This window comes from Camelus ferus, chromosome 26 (assembly GCF_009834535.1).
Source record: "Camelus ferus isolate YT-003-E chromosome 26, BCGSAC_Cfer_1.0, whole genome shotgun sequence".
NCBI lineage: Eukaryota > Metazoa > Chordata > Mammalia > Artiodactyla > Camelidae > Camelus > Camelus ferus.
Genome location: NC_045721.1, coordinates 3,803,295 through 3,822,569, shown reverse-complemented (window position 1 = coordinate 3,822,569; position 19,275 = coordinate 3,803,295). Strand labels below are relative to the sequence as shown.

General features: G+C 34.5%; 1 protein-coding gene across 15 annotated transcripts in view; it reads right to left on the bottom strand.

Moving 5' to 3' along the window:
- ADAM2 (ADAM metallopeptidase domain 2) overlaps window positions 1–19,275 on the bottom strand; it is a 61,511-nt gene that overhangs the window by 17,066 nt on the left and 25,170 nt on the right. For 13 of the 15 annotated variants that reach the window (XM_032468426.1, XM_032468424.1, XM_032468427.1 and 10 more), the window contains 10 exons: window positions 17,498–17,574; window positions 16,873–17,041; window positions 14,141–14,197; window positions 12,732–12,803; window positions 11,959–12,125; window positions 10,889–10,970; window positions 8,631–8,767; window positions 7,154–7,328; window positions 5,365–5,463; window positions 5,059–5,254 (listed from right to left, as the gene is read on the bottom strand). In XM_032468426.1, the coding sequence (XP_032324317.1) occupies window positions 5,059–5,254; window positions 5,365–5,463; window positions 7,154–7,328; window positions 8,631–8,767; window positions 10,889–10,970; window positions 11,959–12,125; window positions 12,732–12,803; window positions 14,141–14,197; window positions 16,873–17,041; window positions 17,498–17,574 (1,231 nt within the window). Of the gene's footprint in view, window positions 1–5,058; window positions 5,255–5,364; window positions 5,464–7,153; window positions 7,329–8,630; window positions 8,768–10,883; window positions 10,971–11,958; window positions 12,126–12,731; window positions 12,804–14,140; window positions 14,198–16,872; window positions 17,042–17,497; window positions 17,575–19,275 lie in introns of all 15 variants that reach the window. The other 2 variants (XM_032468436.1, XM_032468437.1) reach the window with 2 other exon arrangements.

Below are 19,275 nucleotides of genomic sequence, written 5' to 3'. Positions count from 1 at the left end.
GGGATTCCAAAACTGAGGGAAAAACAGAAAAGGGGAGAGATACATTTTAAGAAACAATGACTGAAATCTTTTCAAATTTAACTATCTATCTATCCATCCATCTATCATCTATCTTTACAAGATTTTTAAAGCAACTCCACATATAATCATCTTAAAGAGGTGCACATATCAGGATCAAATTGATTACACTCTTCATTAGAGACAAGGGAGGCAGGTGACTGCAGGATAATATCTATAGAGTTTTGCGAGAAAAAAGACTAAGAATTCTATATTCAGCTAAATTCTTCTCAAAAAAATTATGGAGAAATTATAACATTCCAAGATAAACGATATCGGAGAGAACTCATCTCTGGCAAAGCTTTCCAGCAAGACCTAATAAAATGCACCCTTAAGGCTGAAGTCAAAGGACACTAAGAGGTGACTAGGACCCACGTGAAGTGATACTGAATGCTAACATAGTAAATGTTAGTGTAAAAGAACATGTAATAGACAGTGTAAGTATGTTTACCGTTTGGATTCTCTTCTACAGATTTTAAAAGACAATTGCATAAAAACAATTATTATAGAACTTTGTCATCAGGCTTATATAAAGATGTCAAACGTTTGAAAAAAAAACAGAACAAGGGATGGGAAAACAGAGGTATGTATAAGCTAAGTTTTTGTTTACTTTTGAAATTAAATTAGTTATTAATTGAATGTCTTAAGACAAATTATAACACCTGAGCAAACCACTCAACTAGCTAAATATATATAGTAAAAGAAACCACAGAGAGATTAAAATATTACACTAGGAAATACCTATTCAACAGAAACAAAGACATGGCTGAGGAATATAGGGTAAAATATACGACATATTGGAAAACATATAGCAGAACAGCTGATGTAAAGACTACCTTATTTATATGAATGGATTAAACACTTCAGTCGAAATGAAGAGACTGACAGAATGTATTACAAAACATGATCCAACGATGTGATCTATGGAACTGACAGATTTTAGATTCAAAGATATAAATAGGTTGGAAATAAAAGGGTGAATGCAGGCAGACTGTACTGGCAGTAACAAAAAGAACTAGAATGGCTATACTAAAACCATAAAAATAGGCTGTAAGAAAAAATGCTATTAGAGACAAAAAAGAGTATTTTCTAATGGTAAGAGAGTCAGTCCATGAGGAAATTATCACACTTATAAACGTATCCCCTAAGAATAGAGCAACACATTCAATATAGTACTGGAGTCCTGCTCAGAGCCATAGGTGAGAAAAAAAGACATCTAAATTGGAATGGAAGAAATAAAATTATCTCTGTTCATAGTTACCATGATCTTTTATATAAAGAACACCCTAATGATTACACACACAGCCAAATACACACACACACCAACACACACACAAACTGTTAGAACTGATATATTCAGCAAAGTTTCAGGATACAAAATTAATCCATGAAAATCATTTGCATTTTTATATATTAGCAATGAAAAATCCCAGAAGGTAATAAAGTAAACAATTTCATTTACCATAGAATCAAAAAAAAAAATACTTAGGAGATTAAATTGATTAAAGATGTAAAAAACTTGTACAATGAAACCCACAAAATGTTGCTAAGAGAAATTATAGAAGACACAAATAAATGAAAGACATCACATTTGCGGGTTGGAAGACCAAATATTCAGATGACAATATTACCCAAAGTGATCAACAGCTTCAATGCAAACTTTATCAAAAATATTAACAATATATTTTTGGAGAAAGAGAAAAATCTATCCTAAAATTTATATGGAATCTCCAGGGACTTCAAATAGCCAAAACAATCTTGAAAATGGAGAATAGTGGAGGTTTCACACTTCTTGAATTTCATAACTTACTGCAAAACTAAAGTATTCAAAACAATGTGGTATTGGAATTAAGACAGATATGTAGATCAGTGGATTAAAATATAAATCACAGAGATAAAGCCTTGCATATATGGTAAATAATTTTTGAAAAGGGTGCCAAGACCATTTAATGGGAAAGGTTAGATTTTTCAACAACCGGTATTGAAAAACCATACCGTTCTTCATCCATCCACATGGAGAACAGTAAGGTTGATTACCTACCTTACATGCTACACAAAAATTAACTCAAAATGCATCAAATACCTGAACATAAGAGCTAAAATATAGGGGAAAAGATTTGACATTGGATCTGGCAATCATTTCTTGGATTGCCAGGCACCAAAAGAAAATATAGACAAAATTTTTTAAAAAATCACACTTCTGTGCATGAAAAAATCAACAGTGAAGTCAACTGACAGAATGGGAGAAAATATTTGCAAATCATACAGAGTTAGCTGTTCAAGCACATTTGTTCAAAGACTTGCAGGATAGTTTTGCTGATTAGGGAGCTCTCGTTGGACACATTTCTTTTAGCCTTTAGGAGGTCTTTTTTCTTTATCTTCTGTCTTCCACAATTGCAGAGAAATTAGAAGACTGACTCATTCTTGGCTCCTTTAGAGGCACTGTTTCTCCCCATTTTTGTTCTTCTCTTTTTAGTTATTTTCTGTCAGTTCGTTATGATGTCTTTATGTGTCTTAGGGCACCTTAGATTTGTGAGTTTCCATTTCATTTCGTTTCAGAATTTCATTTTGAAAATGATTGGTTCTTATCTCTTTTAGGTATGGGCTTATTTCTGTTTTCTTTCTTATCTTTTTTAATGCTTCCCTTTTCTGAGTCAGGCAGCCTGGGCAAGGCAGTGATCACCCAGGTCCAATCAGGCAACTAAACGGGCCAAGGCTACTGCAGTTTTATTCGGCTTTAGTCATTATCTTGGGCGTGGCCCTTGCACCCTGCTGATTGAGAGCCTTGCAAATATTTATTTTCTGTTCAGTGAAAGTTTGCTGTGGATAAATAATATGCTCTTTAGTCTCAGAACAGCTTCCGAGCCGACCAGCATGCAGCAAAAGGTTTTAGAAGAGTAAGACTTTTTTAAAGGCAAAATGCCTCTTCCATTTGGTTTTCCATAGTCTTGTGACTGCAAGGAAGATTGTAAGGCCTACTTAAATGTTCTTCATCTAACTGACCAAGTTTCCGAGCAGCTTCAGAGCTCCAAGGATGCCTCGTGGAAAAATAGTCTATGGTTTTGACAGTTCCTCCTCCTAAATTCCAACTGCTGAAACTTTTCTGTATCTCTACCTAAGCCAAGCCTGACCTTCAACTTTCAGAACCTACATATGTCCCTAGGAACAGAAATGGCTGTCAGCTGTCCCCTAAGATACGCCAAGTTTCTCTCCTGAGGAGATTTAAATTAGTTGTTTCTGGTTTCAGTGTACTCGAAAGCCTTTAAAAATGCCATCAACGCAATACATCTTGATTTTTCTAGTCATTTTCTTGTAGTTGCATCTGTCAGTTCTTGCTGTGTTCTTTCCCTAAATTTAATACCCAATACAGCTTTTATACTTAATGTACTTGCTAAATATTTAAATGTAAATAACCAGTCTTACTACTTGTTTTCATATTCTATGTTCTTTTATTTCTCTGTTCTGATCTCCTTTTGGGTTAATCAAATATACTAACTGCTTTTGTTTTTCTCCCCCTTTTAACTTTAAGTTTCTAATTATTTTATTACTATTCTTGGATTTACCTTAGATAATAAAACAAATACTTGATTTACACCAATTCTTAATTTCTCTGGGTGCTGCATCTTATTGGAATAATTGAGTTTTGTTCCACCCCCCCCCCCCGGTGATACTATCTTTTCTATTTTTATTCTTCTAGAGGTTTACATATTTTTGGACATATTAATAGCTTCATTTCATAACATTCTTTGTCTTTTCTATAGAGAGATATGTATATTAGTCAACAATGACTTTTACTAATTTCTATGATTTTCATTTCCTCTTTCTTAATTCTTCTTTCTCCTGGTTTTTGAACATCATTCATAACCACTTTTTACAGAGATGACTTAGGAAAGTAAATTAGATGGGTTCAAATATGTGCTTTCACATACTTTTTTTTTTTTTTGTATTTATCTTTTTAGCATTGGGTAAATTTCTCAATTCTATCTGCCAGCGTCAACAGAAGTTCGGCCTTATGAGTCATATAACCAACATATTAATTTATTTGTAAATTTTAACCAGTGTATCTTTTAGTTCAAGTTCTTCTTTTCCTTTCTTTTTTTCTTTCTCTCTCTCTCCCTCAATCTCTCTCTCTATAGCTACATGTATATTTTTTTCCTCTCTTTCTTCAAAACTTACTGTGATTCCAAATCACCCACTTCCTCAGGACAGCACTTCTCCACCTGTAAGTTTCTTTCCTTGTGTGTTCGTGTGTTTCTACCCAACACCCACTCTGATTGTGTGTTCATTTTGGGAGCTGATTGTCATTTTTCAACTCCTTTTACGCAGAAATGAGAGTAGACATTGAGAGAAGGCTGAGCCACCTGGCTATTTCATGAATGCCCTAAATACTCCCATTCGGTTGCTCCTGATTCTTCTGAATACTGTTGCCACTTCTGCTTTCCATCTTCTTCGGCAAATGATTCCACGTATAGTTTGTATCATGGTTTTTCTTTTGTTTTCAGCCTCAGTGCACGTTATCTTTTAATGATTTCATAGTTCCTGGATTTTCATGAGTCCGTGTGTTGATTTTCATGTCTCCCTCGCAGTTCCCAGGTGTGAATGTGTGCCCACGCTGGCTGTGTCTGCATGCGTGTTTTAAATTATGTTCATGTGCCAACTTACACTTACGACCCCCATGTTCATAGCCATATGCATTTATTCTCTGTTTACTAAGAAAACTGTGGCTACAGAGTGAGAGGACAGTGGAGGTTGTATTTCATCTGCCTTCTTCCTCCTTGAATGCAGATCCCATAGACTTTGAGTCTTTCCTTTTAGTATTTAGTGGAAATACTTCAGAATTTTCATCCCAGAAAACATGTATTTTTTTCCCTTACAGTATTCGATAATCTCTTTCTGTAATCCTTTAAAATATTTATACTAAAAAAATCAAAATTATATATCAATATCCATTTTCAGTTTCCAGAAAAATACATATATAGGAAATCAAATTGTCATAAATACCTTCACCAAATATGTGCGTACATTGGATTGCCCCACTCATACAGTTTCCTTCCAAACAGATCCACTGATTGTCCTCACATGGATGCCCATTCTGAACATAAAAGTCGTCTTGACATGATGCAGATGAGCCATTGCAAAATTCAGGGAGATCACATTCATTAGAGGCAGGTCGACACATCTCTCCTGAGAGCTTATACTGGTGGGGTGAGGTAAACAATATTGAATAAAGAAGGTGAGCATATAAATATTATTTAAAAAAATGAAACTTTGCTAATGTAGGTAACAGCAGTTTAAACAGGCTCTTACAGCACAAGCTTCACAGCAGGGGCCAGTATCGCAAACCGAATTGCCTGACAGTTGACACGTGGCGCGGTTACAGCACACCTGTGGCAGAGCCTCACATTCCTGAAAGGCAAATCGGGAGCTTTAAAGTGTCTTCTGATTTTTATTTACATTAAATAGATATTTTAATGAAGACAGCATATTATATAATATACAAACAGATACTTAACTTCAATGTTGGCAAGCAGAAAAAAGAAATAAAGCCACTTAATCGTTCGCATATTTATCAGACACGCACTGGTTTTCTAACGTGCTAGACCAGGCGTTCTTTAAGTCCCTCCAGGAGGTCTGACGACATTGGTAGCAGGGTTTTCTAAAGCCCGGGAGTCCCCCAAAGCCCAGATGTCAAGTTCTCTGGCTCTCGTAAACAGTTAAAGGCAAGATGTTAACTGAACAGAAGCTATGATTTAAAAATTGCATTATAGTGACTAGTCCTTAATCAAATGTTATGAATCTACTGTACTTAGATGTCTTTAACTTTTATGGAATATTCAAAGTTTACTTATAACTCTCTAAAGATGAAGTGCTATAAAATGACATTTCGGAACACGACTGAAATGATCGCTTTTGTATCATTCACCCTCACCTTCTTATGCCTTGTTTTATGTTATAATTCATCTCTGCCTGTGATTCTGTACTTAAAAATACTATTATTAGGGTTAATAAAAAGCAACAGATAAGAAAGGGGAAGGCTGGAGAGATAGAACACATACACACTCATACACAGTCACATTTTTTAAATACCCTGGAATGTGAAATAGGGTTAATTGGGCAACAAATTCCAGTCAGTTACAAAAAATAAATCATGGATTTTAAAAGCTTTAATATGAGTTATGGCAGGATACTTACCAGGGCACAGTCCATTTGCAGCATTTCCCAGAACTATCCCTCCTAAACAGTGTCATTGCTACTGCTATTGTCTTTGGGATTCCAGAGGGTGAAGTTACATCACACGGGGTTTGGGACTCAACCATATGACTTTTAATGGAACTAAGATACACTCCTGTCTGTTTTTATTAGAAATTTTCAAGTTGTTTCCATTTAGTCCCCTCAAGGCAAAAACACGTGCGTTCTGGGGAGCAATTCCTTTAGCACGTTACCCAGCTAGGTATCTGAGAACACCCTGTGCGTGCTGTGAAGGGCCTGCATGAATGAACACTGAGCTACTGCAGTAGGGAACACGGCACCTGTTCATGTCTTCTTGAGTCTCTCAGGTCACCCTGAGTCTCACAAACTCTCTCCTTTATTGCATTTCCTTTATCGCCTCTCTTTCCACCTGTCTCCAGTCCAGCAGCTTTCTCTAAGATTACTGTGGGTTAGAAAAGCCAGCTTTTATTGATCATACGTGGTCCAAATCTTTTGACTTAAATATTGATCTGGATTAAAACATTCAAAGCCACAGCTGAGTCTCCTATGTTTTCTTGTTCAATTGTGAAAGCTTTCTAGCTGTCTTTCTGAATGTCAGAGGATCTTAGGTTAAGAAGAAATACTAAGGATTCAAGAGGGCAAGTGTAAACCTAGGTCAGCTCAGTTGTAGGATTAAGACCTTGAAAATCGCCTATATGAATCATCTTACAAACTACTGAATTCATATACTAGTGCACTCATTAATTTAATATAATCCCACTGTGCATTCTTAAGGTCTTTGTAGAAAAGCAAGTTTGATAAATTAAGGAAAATGGCCGTGTGACGCTATAAAAATTAATAATTTTTGATGTCATTCCGGTATATAGTCTTCGAAATTGGTACCAACCTCCTCAGACCCACAGTCACACTGTTCTCCTTCTTCGACTTCTCCATTACCGCACACTGCACTTTTGTAGGATGGATCTAAACGTGGCTGGTTTTGAAGACATTGGGATTTTGCAGTAAAATGTGCAAAATCTTCCATGCTGCAGTTACTAAAGAACTTCACACCACTGGAATGACTGAAAATACACCAAACTTCAAATTTTTATGTAAGTGATGCTTCCATAAATCGCCTAGCCTCAGAATAAAAGTCTATAATTTAATGATCAATTACTAACAATTAATAGATTAACAATTAATTGATTACTAACAATTAAAAGTCTATAATTTAATGATAGAAGACTAACAATTAATCCTTTTCAAATATGCCGTTTATTCAGATTCTCTTTTAAATATAGCAGATTTTCACATTTTTTGCCATTCAACAAAAAGTGAAGTGGCTGTCCTCCAAAATTTTAGAATCATACAATGCTATTCAAATGATGCTGTGCATTTAAAGATATGATTAATAGGCATTTTTTGCAAGTTGTAATTTGTCATACTAAGCTTTTTAAAAAAAATGTTTCCACAGATGAATTGTTTCTATATGTATATTAATAATTTCACCAATCTTATAGGCCATAGTTGCATATTTTAAAGTGGAATTTCTGTTTTTGCACATTTACACAAGAATTAGTTGTATTATGTTAAAAAATTTTATTTCAACACTCATTTAGATTGTAAGTTATGTTTATTGATTAAGTTGTTTTGAAGGGCATATTGGAAAGTTAAAAAAAAGGCAAAATATTACAGATAATATGGGAATTAAATGCACTGTTAAGCAAAATTAAATAAAATGTACTGTTGGGCTTACAGTCCAAAAAAAGGGGGGGGGATAAGAAGTTGGCTCCAGTCACTAACTGGATGATGGTTTCCCTAAATCTCATAACTATTTGGTCCTAATTTTATAAAATCCTATAGCGTATTCTAAGAATAACGATGATAACAGCAAACAATTCACTAGGCCTTTGAGGCATGATAACTAGTGCAAAAGGCCTTCTCTAGTGACAAAGAAAAAGCTGAATAACAGCATCTCTGAAATTAGAAGATGCCAAGAGTTCAGGCTGAGCCACAGCAAAATGAAGGAGATTCATGCAGAAAGGGCCTACTGATAAATCAGCCTTGTATAATCATCACAGGCCTGTATTTGGCTTATCAAGTCAGGCATCGGATTGTAAAACTAACAAATCACGCAAGTGACATCGTGATAAATGTAGAGTTCGGTCACATACAAGAAAGCAAGCGTGACATCAGAATACGAGAAATACTGAGACGCGCAGCACGGGCCCGGGGATACATATTTTGGTCTGGGGTCCTTGGCCACAGTTTATATTTGACCGTTATTAATTATTTTAATAGCGCAGACGTTCACAGGCTAAACATACCAAACTTCGTTTCGTATAAGCTACATATGTAAAGCATATAAAAGTAGAGCCTCTTACACTGCTTCTGGGTTCATCACGCAGACGGCCCCTGGGCAGTGGCATTTATTAATGTCATCATAAGCTATCCCCATACTGAAGCTGAGTAACTGAGCTATGATAATGGCCAGTGATTCCAGACTTATGGTTCTGGGGTGCTGGGGAAAAAAATCATTTAACCACATTTTAGGAGATCATTTATTTACCTGGAGTATAATGTAATTGTTAAAAATAGTTCCATGAGAAAGTGGGAATAGAGACATCTAATACGTTAACCACAGAAGTGCCATCCATGTTGGCCCAAGATCTTACAGGTACCATGATCAATATAAGGAAAATATGAAAAGTGAAATCTGAAATTTTACCAAAATGTAAATGCAGGGTTCACTTGGTGGCATCAGGCTAAGAAAATATTTGCCCAATAACTTGTTAATTATATAGAACATTAGTTACAGCCATGTTTGTACTCACAAAAGAAAATCTTTAAAGACACACTCATATTCACATATGGTGTCAAATTATGAACAGGTTGTGTTCATGTATCATTTAATTATTTGGAGATAATATTTTATATGAATGTATCATGCATTAAAAAAACCATAAATTAACCCAATGAATTAATTCGTATTATGGTAATAATGACTGATGAGGAGAATGCTGACTTTTCGCCGTTTAAATCTTATTTTCAAAACTAAAATGCCTTTGCTTCTTTTTAATAAATATAACTTGTGGTTGCCAGGGGGATGGGGGTGGGAAGGGAAAGACTGGGATTTCAAAATATAGAATAGATAAACAAGATTGTACTGTGCAGCACAGGGAAACATATACAGGATCTTGTGGTGGCTCACAGTGAAAGAGAATGTGACAATGAATGTATGTATGTCCATGTAGAACTGAAAAATTGTGCTCTACACTGGAATTTGACACAACATTGTAAAAATGACTATAACTCAATAAAAAAAGTTTAAAAAAATAAATGTAAGATGTTTATTACATAGCACATTTTGACCATACTAAAACATACGATTTTAAAGAAGAATCCACAGATGACACTATCCCTTCAAGTACATCTAGTAACGTTTTGATGAATGTACTTCAAGAGAGTTTCTAGAAATGCATTTTGGCAGCTCCTGTCTGCCTCCCTGCATCAACTTTCCATCATCTTCTTCCCTACTCTCTAGCCCAGAAGGATTATGCCAGTGGATTATGTCAAGGGGCTCCTTTGCTCTCTGCTCTTACCTTGCTTTTGTCTAATGGGGAGAAGAGGGTGAGAAAAGAGCAAGGTATTTATTACCATCCGTTCCAGGGTATCTACCACTGTCTGAACCCCTGGGTACAGGCTTCTACCTTCTGTGTGTCCTTTCCTTCAAGCCTGAATGACAATTAAATGTCTTTGTTACTAGCCTGAGGTATTGCGAGGTCCCTCCATCTTGCATACACACTGATAAGTGGTCGCTGTCAAATTACCACAGCTGAATGTACCATCCACTTTCAGAGCGAGAGGGGCAGGGAGGAGGGAGGACGAGACAGAGGGAGGGAGAGAGAAAAGAAGAGGAAAGAGGAGGAGGAGGAATGATTGATTCTATGGAGAAGAAAGTGAAGATTCTGCTAAACTTCAAGCATTTAAATAATAGGATATTACAAATAATAATGCAAGAAGTATGAGAAGTTTCCTGGTATTCTTCTTTCTTTTTCTCCACACTTCATTGGGGTGATCATTGCCTAATCTTTCGCTGGAAAAATTAGCAGCAGCTGATGTTCAGAGGAATGAGACGTTGAAGAAACGCAGCCCTGCCCTCTGATGACTGAACGTCCACTACCCTCCCTCCCTAATCCCCCAGGGCTGCGGAATCAAGTCTAGGAACCATTTCCTTCCAGGACTGCTCCTTCCTCAGAGTTTATGGGTGAAACCACAACCCCAAGAAGTTTCGGGGTGGGTAGAAGCAAGTTAATAGAGTCAGCAGATTTTTGATGTCTTTGCCCTGGGGCTCACCTACTCAGCTGTCCTGACGCAAGTTCACTTGCAAGGACAGACACAAATTAGTTCTTGGCCTCAAGAGATTTATACGTTACCTATTACCAGACATACTGTCTGTTGACCTCAGTTCCTGGACTATATGGATTCTGAGCATTAAACTTCTTCAGAAGAAAGCACACTACATAACACATACCACTTGAAGCAGATGTATGTTAGCAGTTGTAGACCAGGAATTTCCATCCATCTTCAAATTAGCATCCTATTTATACATCTTAGCCAAGCAAAGTAAACCATACCATACCAGAGCAACACCACCTCCATACTGTTTATCACACATCTTCCCTTGAAAGGTTGCACCAACGTAATTTGTTTTTTCTCTGTAACTTAAGTTTAAAAAAGAAGCTTAATTACACAACTTTGTAAAATTAAGCACAATTAATATTAAATTTACCTAATATATTTTTGATTTGCATATTTATATAATAAATTCATAGATACTTTCACCTAATATTAGGATAACAAAGCACAGAAGGCGACTAAATGTCTCTGCTTATTTTGAAAATAGTAAAATAGATTTAAAAATCGAATAATAGAAAGTGTGTTATCATATGAATTTTCTAGAAAATCATGGAAGGTTCTTTTTTAAGTATTTAGTGTATTTAGAAATTATAATAATTCCTATAATGTAAAAAATAGTAACAATCAATAAATTGTTTAAACCTAGAAAACTAAGGCAATGCAGTTGACAGATGGGCAGAGTAACCTTATGGGCTGAGGTCTCCCCTTAACCAGATAGAATTAGCCTGCCCAAACCATACAAAGGCATGCATACATGTGGGACAGAAATATTTATAAGAGAAAAACAGAGATTACATAGAAAGGGAAGCTTATATTTTCAAAAGTGCAGCATACTGTGAATATGGTATGACAAATATTAAAATGTACAACAATAGTGTTTCCATTTCCTCATTATTTTTGCTTATATTTTATGGAAATAAAGCATAAGAAGAAGGCCAAATTACTATATTCACAGAATTCAGGTGTATTTCTTCAGACAGAGATTGTTAATATTTTATGTATAGTTAGGCACATTTAATGATACGCTATAGACACACTCTAAGATAAGAAGACATAGTTATAAGATTGAAGGAATGAGTTTTAACTACAAGCCAATCAACAGAATAACTGATATCAATATTTCTGCTATAAAACTTGTGTTGTAAAAAAATAATATTCACAAGATAGTGTATATAAGAAAAAAAGGCACAAGATTTTTTTTTTTTACCGTAAGGGACTGTCAACTGTCAGAAATTAAGCCAAATTACATATGCTTTCTATGTGGCAGATTTAGTAATGCCAAAATATACTTACACAAGTAAAAAGGCCACATCATGTGGACGCAAAACAAGATAAGATTGTTTCCATTTTAAAAATCTGTATAATAATTCATTAGCATCTCCAGTTACTGAAATTTTATTTTCATCTATCCAAAGCTCTAATGAAGATAGAATTACTGTAATTTTAAAAGCTGTAAAAATCTAAAATAGAAGACATACAGAAAATATGTTCAAACTACATGGTTTATATAGATTTCGGAATTTATCTGCAAAAATAAACACTATTCTGACTTCAAATATTAAAAACCTGAACTGTAAGTCTGGATTGGATCTTTTTTTTTTTTTGGTACAATTTATTTTTATTTGTTTATTTTGGGGGGAGGTAATTAGGTTTATTTATTTATTTTTAGAGGAGGTACTGGGGATTGAACCCAGTACCTCATGCATGTTGAGCATGCACTCCACCACTGAGCTATACCTTTCCCCCAAGTCTAGACTGGATCTTATAAATTCTATTAGCAAGTAATAAATAACACTAATAAAACAGGTATTAATTAACATTTTGATATGCTTGTACTTAACATAGCCCAATGTCAAGTGTTTCATTTAATTTAATCCTTGCAAAACCCTAATCAGGTACTTACAATTATTATTACTCCAACTAAACAGTTAGAAAACAGAGACGTAAAATGGATATATTTTTGGCCTATTTCACACATGTGTATTCAAGCACACTCATAAAAAAAAGTATGAGAATTGTTTAAGTAACACAAACAAACGCAAAAGCACTAAAAAGCAAGTACTTACAGCATTGGTCAGTCCAATCAACTGGAAAATTTTTTGAGTGACAACAGCAGTATCAGAGCCCATCTGATTATACTGAAAAAGATAATTATCTTTTAGATTTAAATATATATTGCTTAATATTTAATGATGGTTACTCTGTTTAAAATTTAAAAATATGACTTAAGAAACTGTTTAAATTACCAATGTATTAGTTTTTAGATATTATTTATTCTTAGAAGAATAATGTGATATAAAGTGTGAATGATAAAAAATATTTAAAAATACAAAAAGACACTACCAACTCTTACAAAAATAAGAAAAGAGGAAACCCTTTCAAATGCATTTTATCACGCCAGCATTATCCTAATATCAAAACCAGACAAGGACAGCACAAAAAAAAGAAAATCACAGGCCAATATTCCTGATGAATATAGATGGAAAAATCCTCAACAGAATGTTGGGAATATGAATTCAACAGCACATTAAAAGGATCACACCCCATGATCAAGTGGGCTTTATTGTACAGAGGCAACAATGTTTCAACTTCTGCAGGTCAATGTGATATATACCACATTAACAAAATGAAGCATTAAAAAAATCATATGATCATTTCAATATATGTTGAAAGGTATTTGACAAAATTCAACATCCTTTCAGGATAAAAACTTTTAACAAAGTCGATATAGAGGGAATGTACCTTAACATAATAAAGGCCATATATGACAAGTTCACATCTAACATCATACTCAACGGTGAAAAGCTGAAAGCTTCCCTTCTAAGACCAGAAACAAGAGAAGGATCCCTACTATTGCCAAATTGATCTAACATAGTATTGGAAGTCCTAGCCAGAGCAATTAGGCAAGAAAAAGAAATAAAGCACATTAAATCTGGGAAGAAAAGTAAAACTGTCACTATTTGCAGATGATGTTAATATGTAGAAAACCCTAAAGACTCCACAAAAAAAAAAAAAAAAGAAAGAAAAACAATTCAGTGAAGTTGTAGGATACAAAATTGATATGCAAAAATCTGTTGCATTTCTATATAATAATAACAAACTATCAGAAAGAAAAATTAAGAAAACAATCCCATTTAAAACTGCATCAGAAAGAATGAAATGCCCAGGAAAAAATTTAACCAAGGAGGTGAAAGATCTGAGGTTGCTAGACCTTAGGGGTGTGGGAAGGATGAATAAAAATGACTAAGAATCTATTCTATAGGTAACAGCTGTTTTAGCTTACATTATTTATATAAAATTAAAACTAATAGAGATTTCCAATTTACTACTGATACTAGTAACTTCAATTCATTAAAACAGAGATAAAGCAAAAATTATCATTTATTTTCTATGTTAAAATTTTATTCCAACTTTTCTTATAACCTCTCATTGCTAATATAATTGACATAAGACAAGTAAGTGAAAACATACTTACCAAATTTTTTTCAACTACAACATGCATTTCTATATACTGAGTGACGTCTGCAAGTGGCTGAAAAAAACCGCAAACTTTAGATCAAAATTGAAGAATTACTAAATATTTTAGTGCATATCACTATTTCACAAATTCAGTGTTGAAAATTCAATTTTACATATTAAAGTAGAAATCATTTTCAGAATATGATCTTTGTCACATCTTATGCACCTGATCAGTCATTTAACTTATTCAGAAAACAACTTTCCTCTACCTTCCACTCTCCGTGTGCTTACTGGTACTGGGTTACTAATGCTATTCTCTTCTCTGAAGAACCCCGTCCCTTGACTTCCCATTAGCTCTGTATTTGCATTAGTTTAATGATGCTATTACACATTGATATGTGGTATGGTTTTATCGATGACCTTGAGAGAGTAAGGGCATATCTCTGTTTAGAGGGGTGGGATTTCATCTGAAGGATGAAGTTAATCCTTGTATAAATCACGTCAGGAAAAAGTGAACAACAGAGAATCAAAATGACTGAATTTCTTAAACTGAACCATAGATATCTCAAGATATAGATTCTGGGTATGATGTCATCCACTTAGACCACAGTGGTTAACTTAGGCACAAATATGAGGCCCAATGGGCTTATAATTTTTGTGATTTAGACTCGGCCAATTTAGGAGGATAAAGTAATCATTATTGTCAATACCATTAGTAAAATGTTCCTTGTTTTCATCATTATTTTTCTGTGAATTTAACGTAGGAGGAATGCACTAGGGAACATTTATAAGACACACTTTGTGGGCACTTTAAAACTGTAGCGTAGATAACTCAAAATAATGTATTACCAAAATACCACCTACGGGCACGGGACAAATACATAGAAGCAGAAAAGAAGGACTGAATTTCAAAAATTGAGGAAACTTTTATTACACTTATTTTAAGTCTGCATTTCTTTTCTTTCTACTGGTATTTAATCCCTTGAAAACTCAAAACGGTTGCACTTTAGTTAAATCATTTTCGTTAACATAAAGAGGAGCAATATTGGAATTTGACACAACGCTGTAAAATGACTATAACTCAATAAAAAAAAGTTTAAAAAAGAAAAAAAGAGGAGCAATAAAGTGGGAAAAACAAATCCAGATTTAGCAAAGGTGAGAAAAGTGAAGGTTATAGATTTAAAGGGAAAAAAGTTAAGAAAGGTCAGAAAGACAAAATTAGGGCTGGATGATTATTGAGTTTTCCCCCCGACTTTAAAATTCTCTTTTAAAGCTTTGGAGATTTGAGGGTTTTGTTTAAAAAACGCAAATAAAATCCCCTGTGTTCTAACTGGTTTATCATTCCCATCCAAAAGTGAGCACCAGATGTTTCGTGGTAGTCTTGCTTATGGGACTCCAGCCTTTCATTTAAGTTCCTAAACAAGCAAACAACACTACTTGCCTACAGGATAAAAATAAACATTTAAATTAATGGAGAGAAACAAAACAATAATGGATTGAGGGATTTAAAACTATTTCTTTGCTTTAACCAACATAAGTGTTAGTAGACTTAGATTTCCTGAAGTAACCTTTGTTTATTTTCACCTTTGAGGTTGGGATTGATGATATTTAGTTGATAATAATGCATTAGTTTATTTACTGGACAATAAGCTTTCATGGAGAAAAGATTTTAGCAAAATAAATAAAAATTTAAGACAAAGGTACAGAAAAGGATGCCAGGAGATGTGTGTATTGGGAAGGTGGGCAGGGATTAGATTTCAAAAGATGGTAAAAGCCATTTTATTTAGTAAAAGAAAGTAGCCATGTAAGGAAAACCAATTCCTTGGATCTGGGTTATATAAAGTTGACACCAACTGCACAAAAGTTTGCTTTGGTCAAGTAAGCACCAAAGAATTAGATCTAGGTAAAAAGGTTGGAGGACACAGCTAAACTATCCAATTGCAATGTAGTTGGGTTAAAGAGTTAAATTTGTAAGATGTCAGAGGTCACTGGTAAGAATATTCAGGGAGTGAGAAGGGACGTGAAGGTGATGATACATAGGTGGATGATACAGACAGATAAATAAACAGATAAGTAGGTAAATATTAATGTGTGTGTTCATGTATTTTGTTTAACCCAGACAATCATTATGTCCAATAGAGGATCAGTGACTTAGAAAAAAAATGAGAGTGGGAGATCTTTAAATCACCATAGATAAATGGAAAAATAAATCAGACAAACAAAAACCTGAGACACAACACAGGAAATATCAATATCTAGAATGTGAGTGTATAACGAAAAGTCAGAGAAAGCGAGATAGGAAGAAAAGCACGAGAATTTTATCAGAGAGTAAAGTGAGTTGAAAATTCCAGGCCATTTTTATTTTATTTCACCATGAACATTGTACTTAAGGGTGGTGGACTGAATCCTTTCCTCCTAAAATTGATCGAAGACAAGGAAATTTTTTCTACCATTTCAACTCCATACTAGGTGCTATACATAGAGAGAAAGGAGTGCACCTGCAGACCAAAAAAGGTCTGGGTCACAGGGCAAAAATGCCACGTGGTCACAGTGGAAAATGCTAGCTTGGAATTCTGGAAAGCTTCATGACTAGTTTTAAGGCTTACAATAAAAGTTATGAGGTTTCTGTTATCCTCTCTCTCTCTCTCTCTGAGACATATTACTGTAAATAATTTGTTTATCAGAAAAATACATTGTTTGTATGGCTGCACAATAATAACCATATAGTTTCCTCAATGAATCACCTACCTCCACACTTTGTATTTTGTAGGGCATTTCTCTTGACTCAGTCTCCTTCTCAGCATATAAAGAAATGCCTGCGTTCCTATGTTTCACTTGATAAATCACATGTTCAAAACCAATTGAAGGCTCCAAGGGCTCAATCCCATAACTGACATTTTCAAACTGCAGTAAACCCCTACAAATTCCAAAAAATAAGTGGACAAATGAAATAATGCATTTATATTTATATGCACATTTACATATTGCATTTATATTTACAAAATAATGCACAAAGTCAATAAAATGACAATCAGTTTTTTAAACTAGCATGCAGATTATCTTCAGTCTTAGCCTTAGGTGGTGAAGTTGAAAAAAGTTACTGAGTATCCACAAACTTCCTGAGTGGAACGAACTAGCAATGTTATTGGTATTTGCCCGGCTGTCGATACTTCATGTCCTCAAATATATTAGAAATCTTAATTCAGGAGAAGAGTAGGAGACATTACAAGAATTTCCACTCTATGCTTTTTCAATGACAGTTTTCCACAATAAGCCATGTCTCACTTTAGAACCTCTGAAAATATTTCTTTTAATTTGAACATTATTTCTAAAAAAATTCCATTTTGTAACCATAAATTTATATTTTCACAACCTGAGTCCAGTACATGTGCTAATGATCGCCACAGAATTTGGGTAGCCTTCAATAAACCCTTGGTAGTAGCAAAGATTCTGAAAAATAAACACATACATTTTTATTAGAACAATTCATGTCAAATGCACTATTTTCAAATATTTAGAACACATATGTCTACTTGTGTGTGTGTGTCAAATACTCATTGTTTCCAAAATGGATTTATAAGATTATCAGATGAACATTTGGCTCAATTATCCAAAACTGTCCCGAGAAGTTCAAAAGAGTACGTACACTTGCATAATTTTTTCTGTTATATATTAAACATGACAACCTCAGTTATTAGGATGAAGGTAAAAAATCAAAAAATTATTTCTTCATGCTCTCCTGACTTAATTTTGGAAAGGTAGAATTAAAAAAAAAAACAAAATAAATTCAAAATATAAATTTTTCATTTCAAAATTTCTTTAGTGTAATGGCAGAGTAGCTTGCAATGGATTAGCCTTCTCACCAGTAACAAACATAAACTCTGAGAAAATATTTTTTAAAACTCCAACTGCAAAGGCAGGCAACAAAAAAAATGAGGGAAGGGAATCAACTGTAGAAAGAAGAAAACTGCATTTACTGAGTTTGATTATATTGGTTTTCACCCGAGGACGTTCCATATGGCAGGGCAGCACATAGTAACTCACGTTCCACCAAAAACCCCCAATCTTACTGACCCTGGTTTCCAAAGTGCCTAGAAATTCAAGTGCGAAATCTAGGTCAGGAGGAGACACACAGTGAGGCCCCTAAATGTGTGCTATAAACTCAGGTGTAAGTTCTTTACTTGCATCAAAACTGAGAGTCTGCCGATGAGATTGCAAAAAGCTTAACAGAATCTAAGACCAGAAGAATTGAAAAGAGATTTTTGGCTGTCTCCAAACACAGGGCAGTAGAGTTTGGAAACTCATTCTTACCAAGTTAATTGCCTGATGGAAGAAGAATGAAAACTCCCCAAAGAATCACAAGCTCTCCAATGTGTCACTGAATATGAGTAGCATGTGATTAAATAATATTAGATATGTGAATAAAAGATGAATGCGGCCCACAATGCAGCCCACAATCAAAAAACCAAAAAGAAAACTGACTCTGAAATAACTCAGGATTTCGGAATTAGTAAATAAATGCATTTAAAACAGATATTAAAAATGTGATGAAACATAAAGAGAAATGTGGGCATAATTAAGGCAGCAACTAGGAAATTTAGCAGAGAAATAAATGGTATAAAAATTCCAACTCTAAATTCCAGAACAAAAAAATATATTTAAAATGAAATACGCTGGATAGGTTTTGCTACACATTGCAGATGGCCAGAAAAAAAAAAAAAACCACCCTAGAATAAAAATGTATAGAAATGATCAAATCTGATAGAAACCTGGGAGAAAAGAAGCTTTAAAAATTTGACACAAAATTGTAAAATGACTATAACTCAATAAAAAAATGTTTAAAAAACTGAGTATAGCTTCAGCAACCTACGGGACAATGTTTAACTGGAAAAGAGAAAATGGAAAGAGAAAACACGTATAAAAGTATTTGAAAAAATAATGGCCCAAATTTCCCCCAATTTAGTGAGAAATCAACATTGATTGATTGAGACAATGAATGAACAAGTGGACAATGGCCAGCCCATATATAAAAACAGAACTCTGACCCACAGGACACCAACCCCCTATTGACAGTAAGTAGCCAACTTTGCAGGACGTCAGACTGCTGTGTCCAGTAACAATCCAGGAAGCTAACCAATAACTTATAAAACA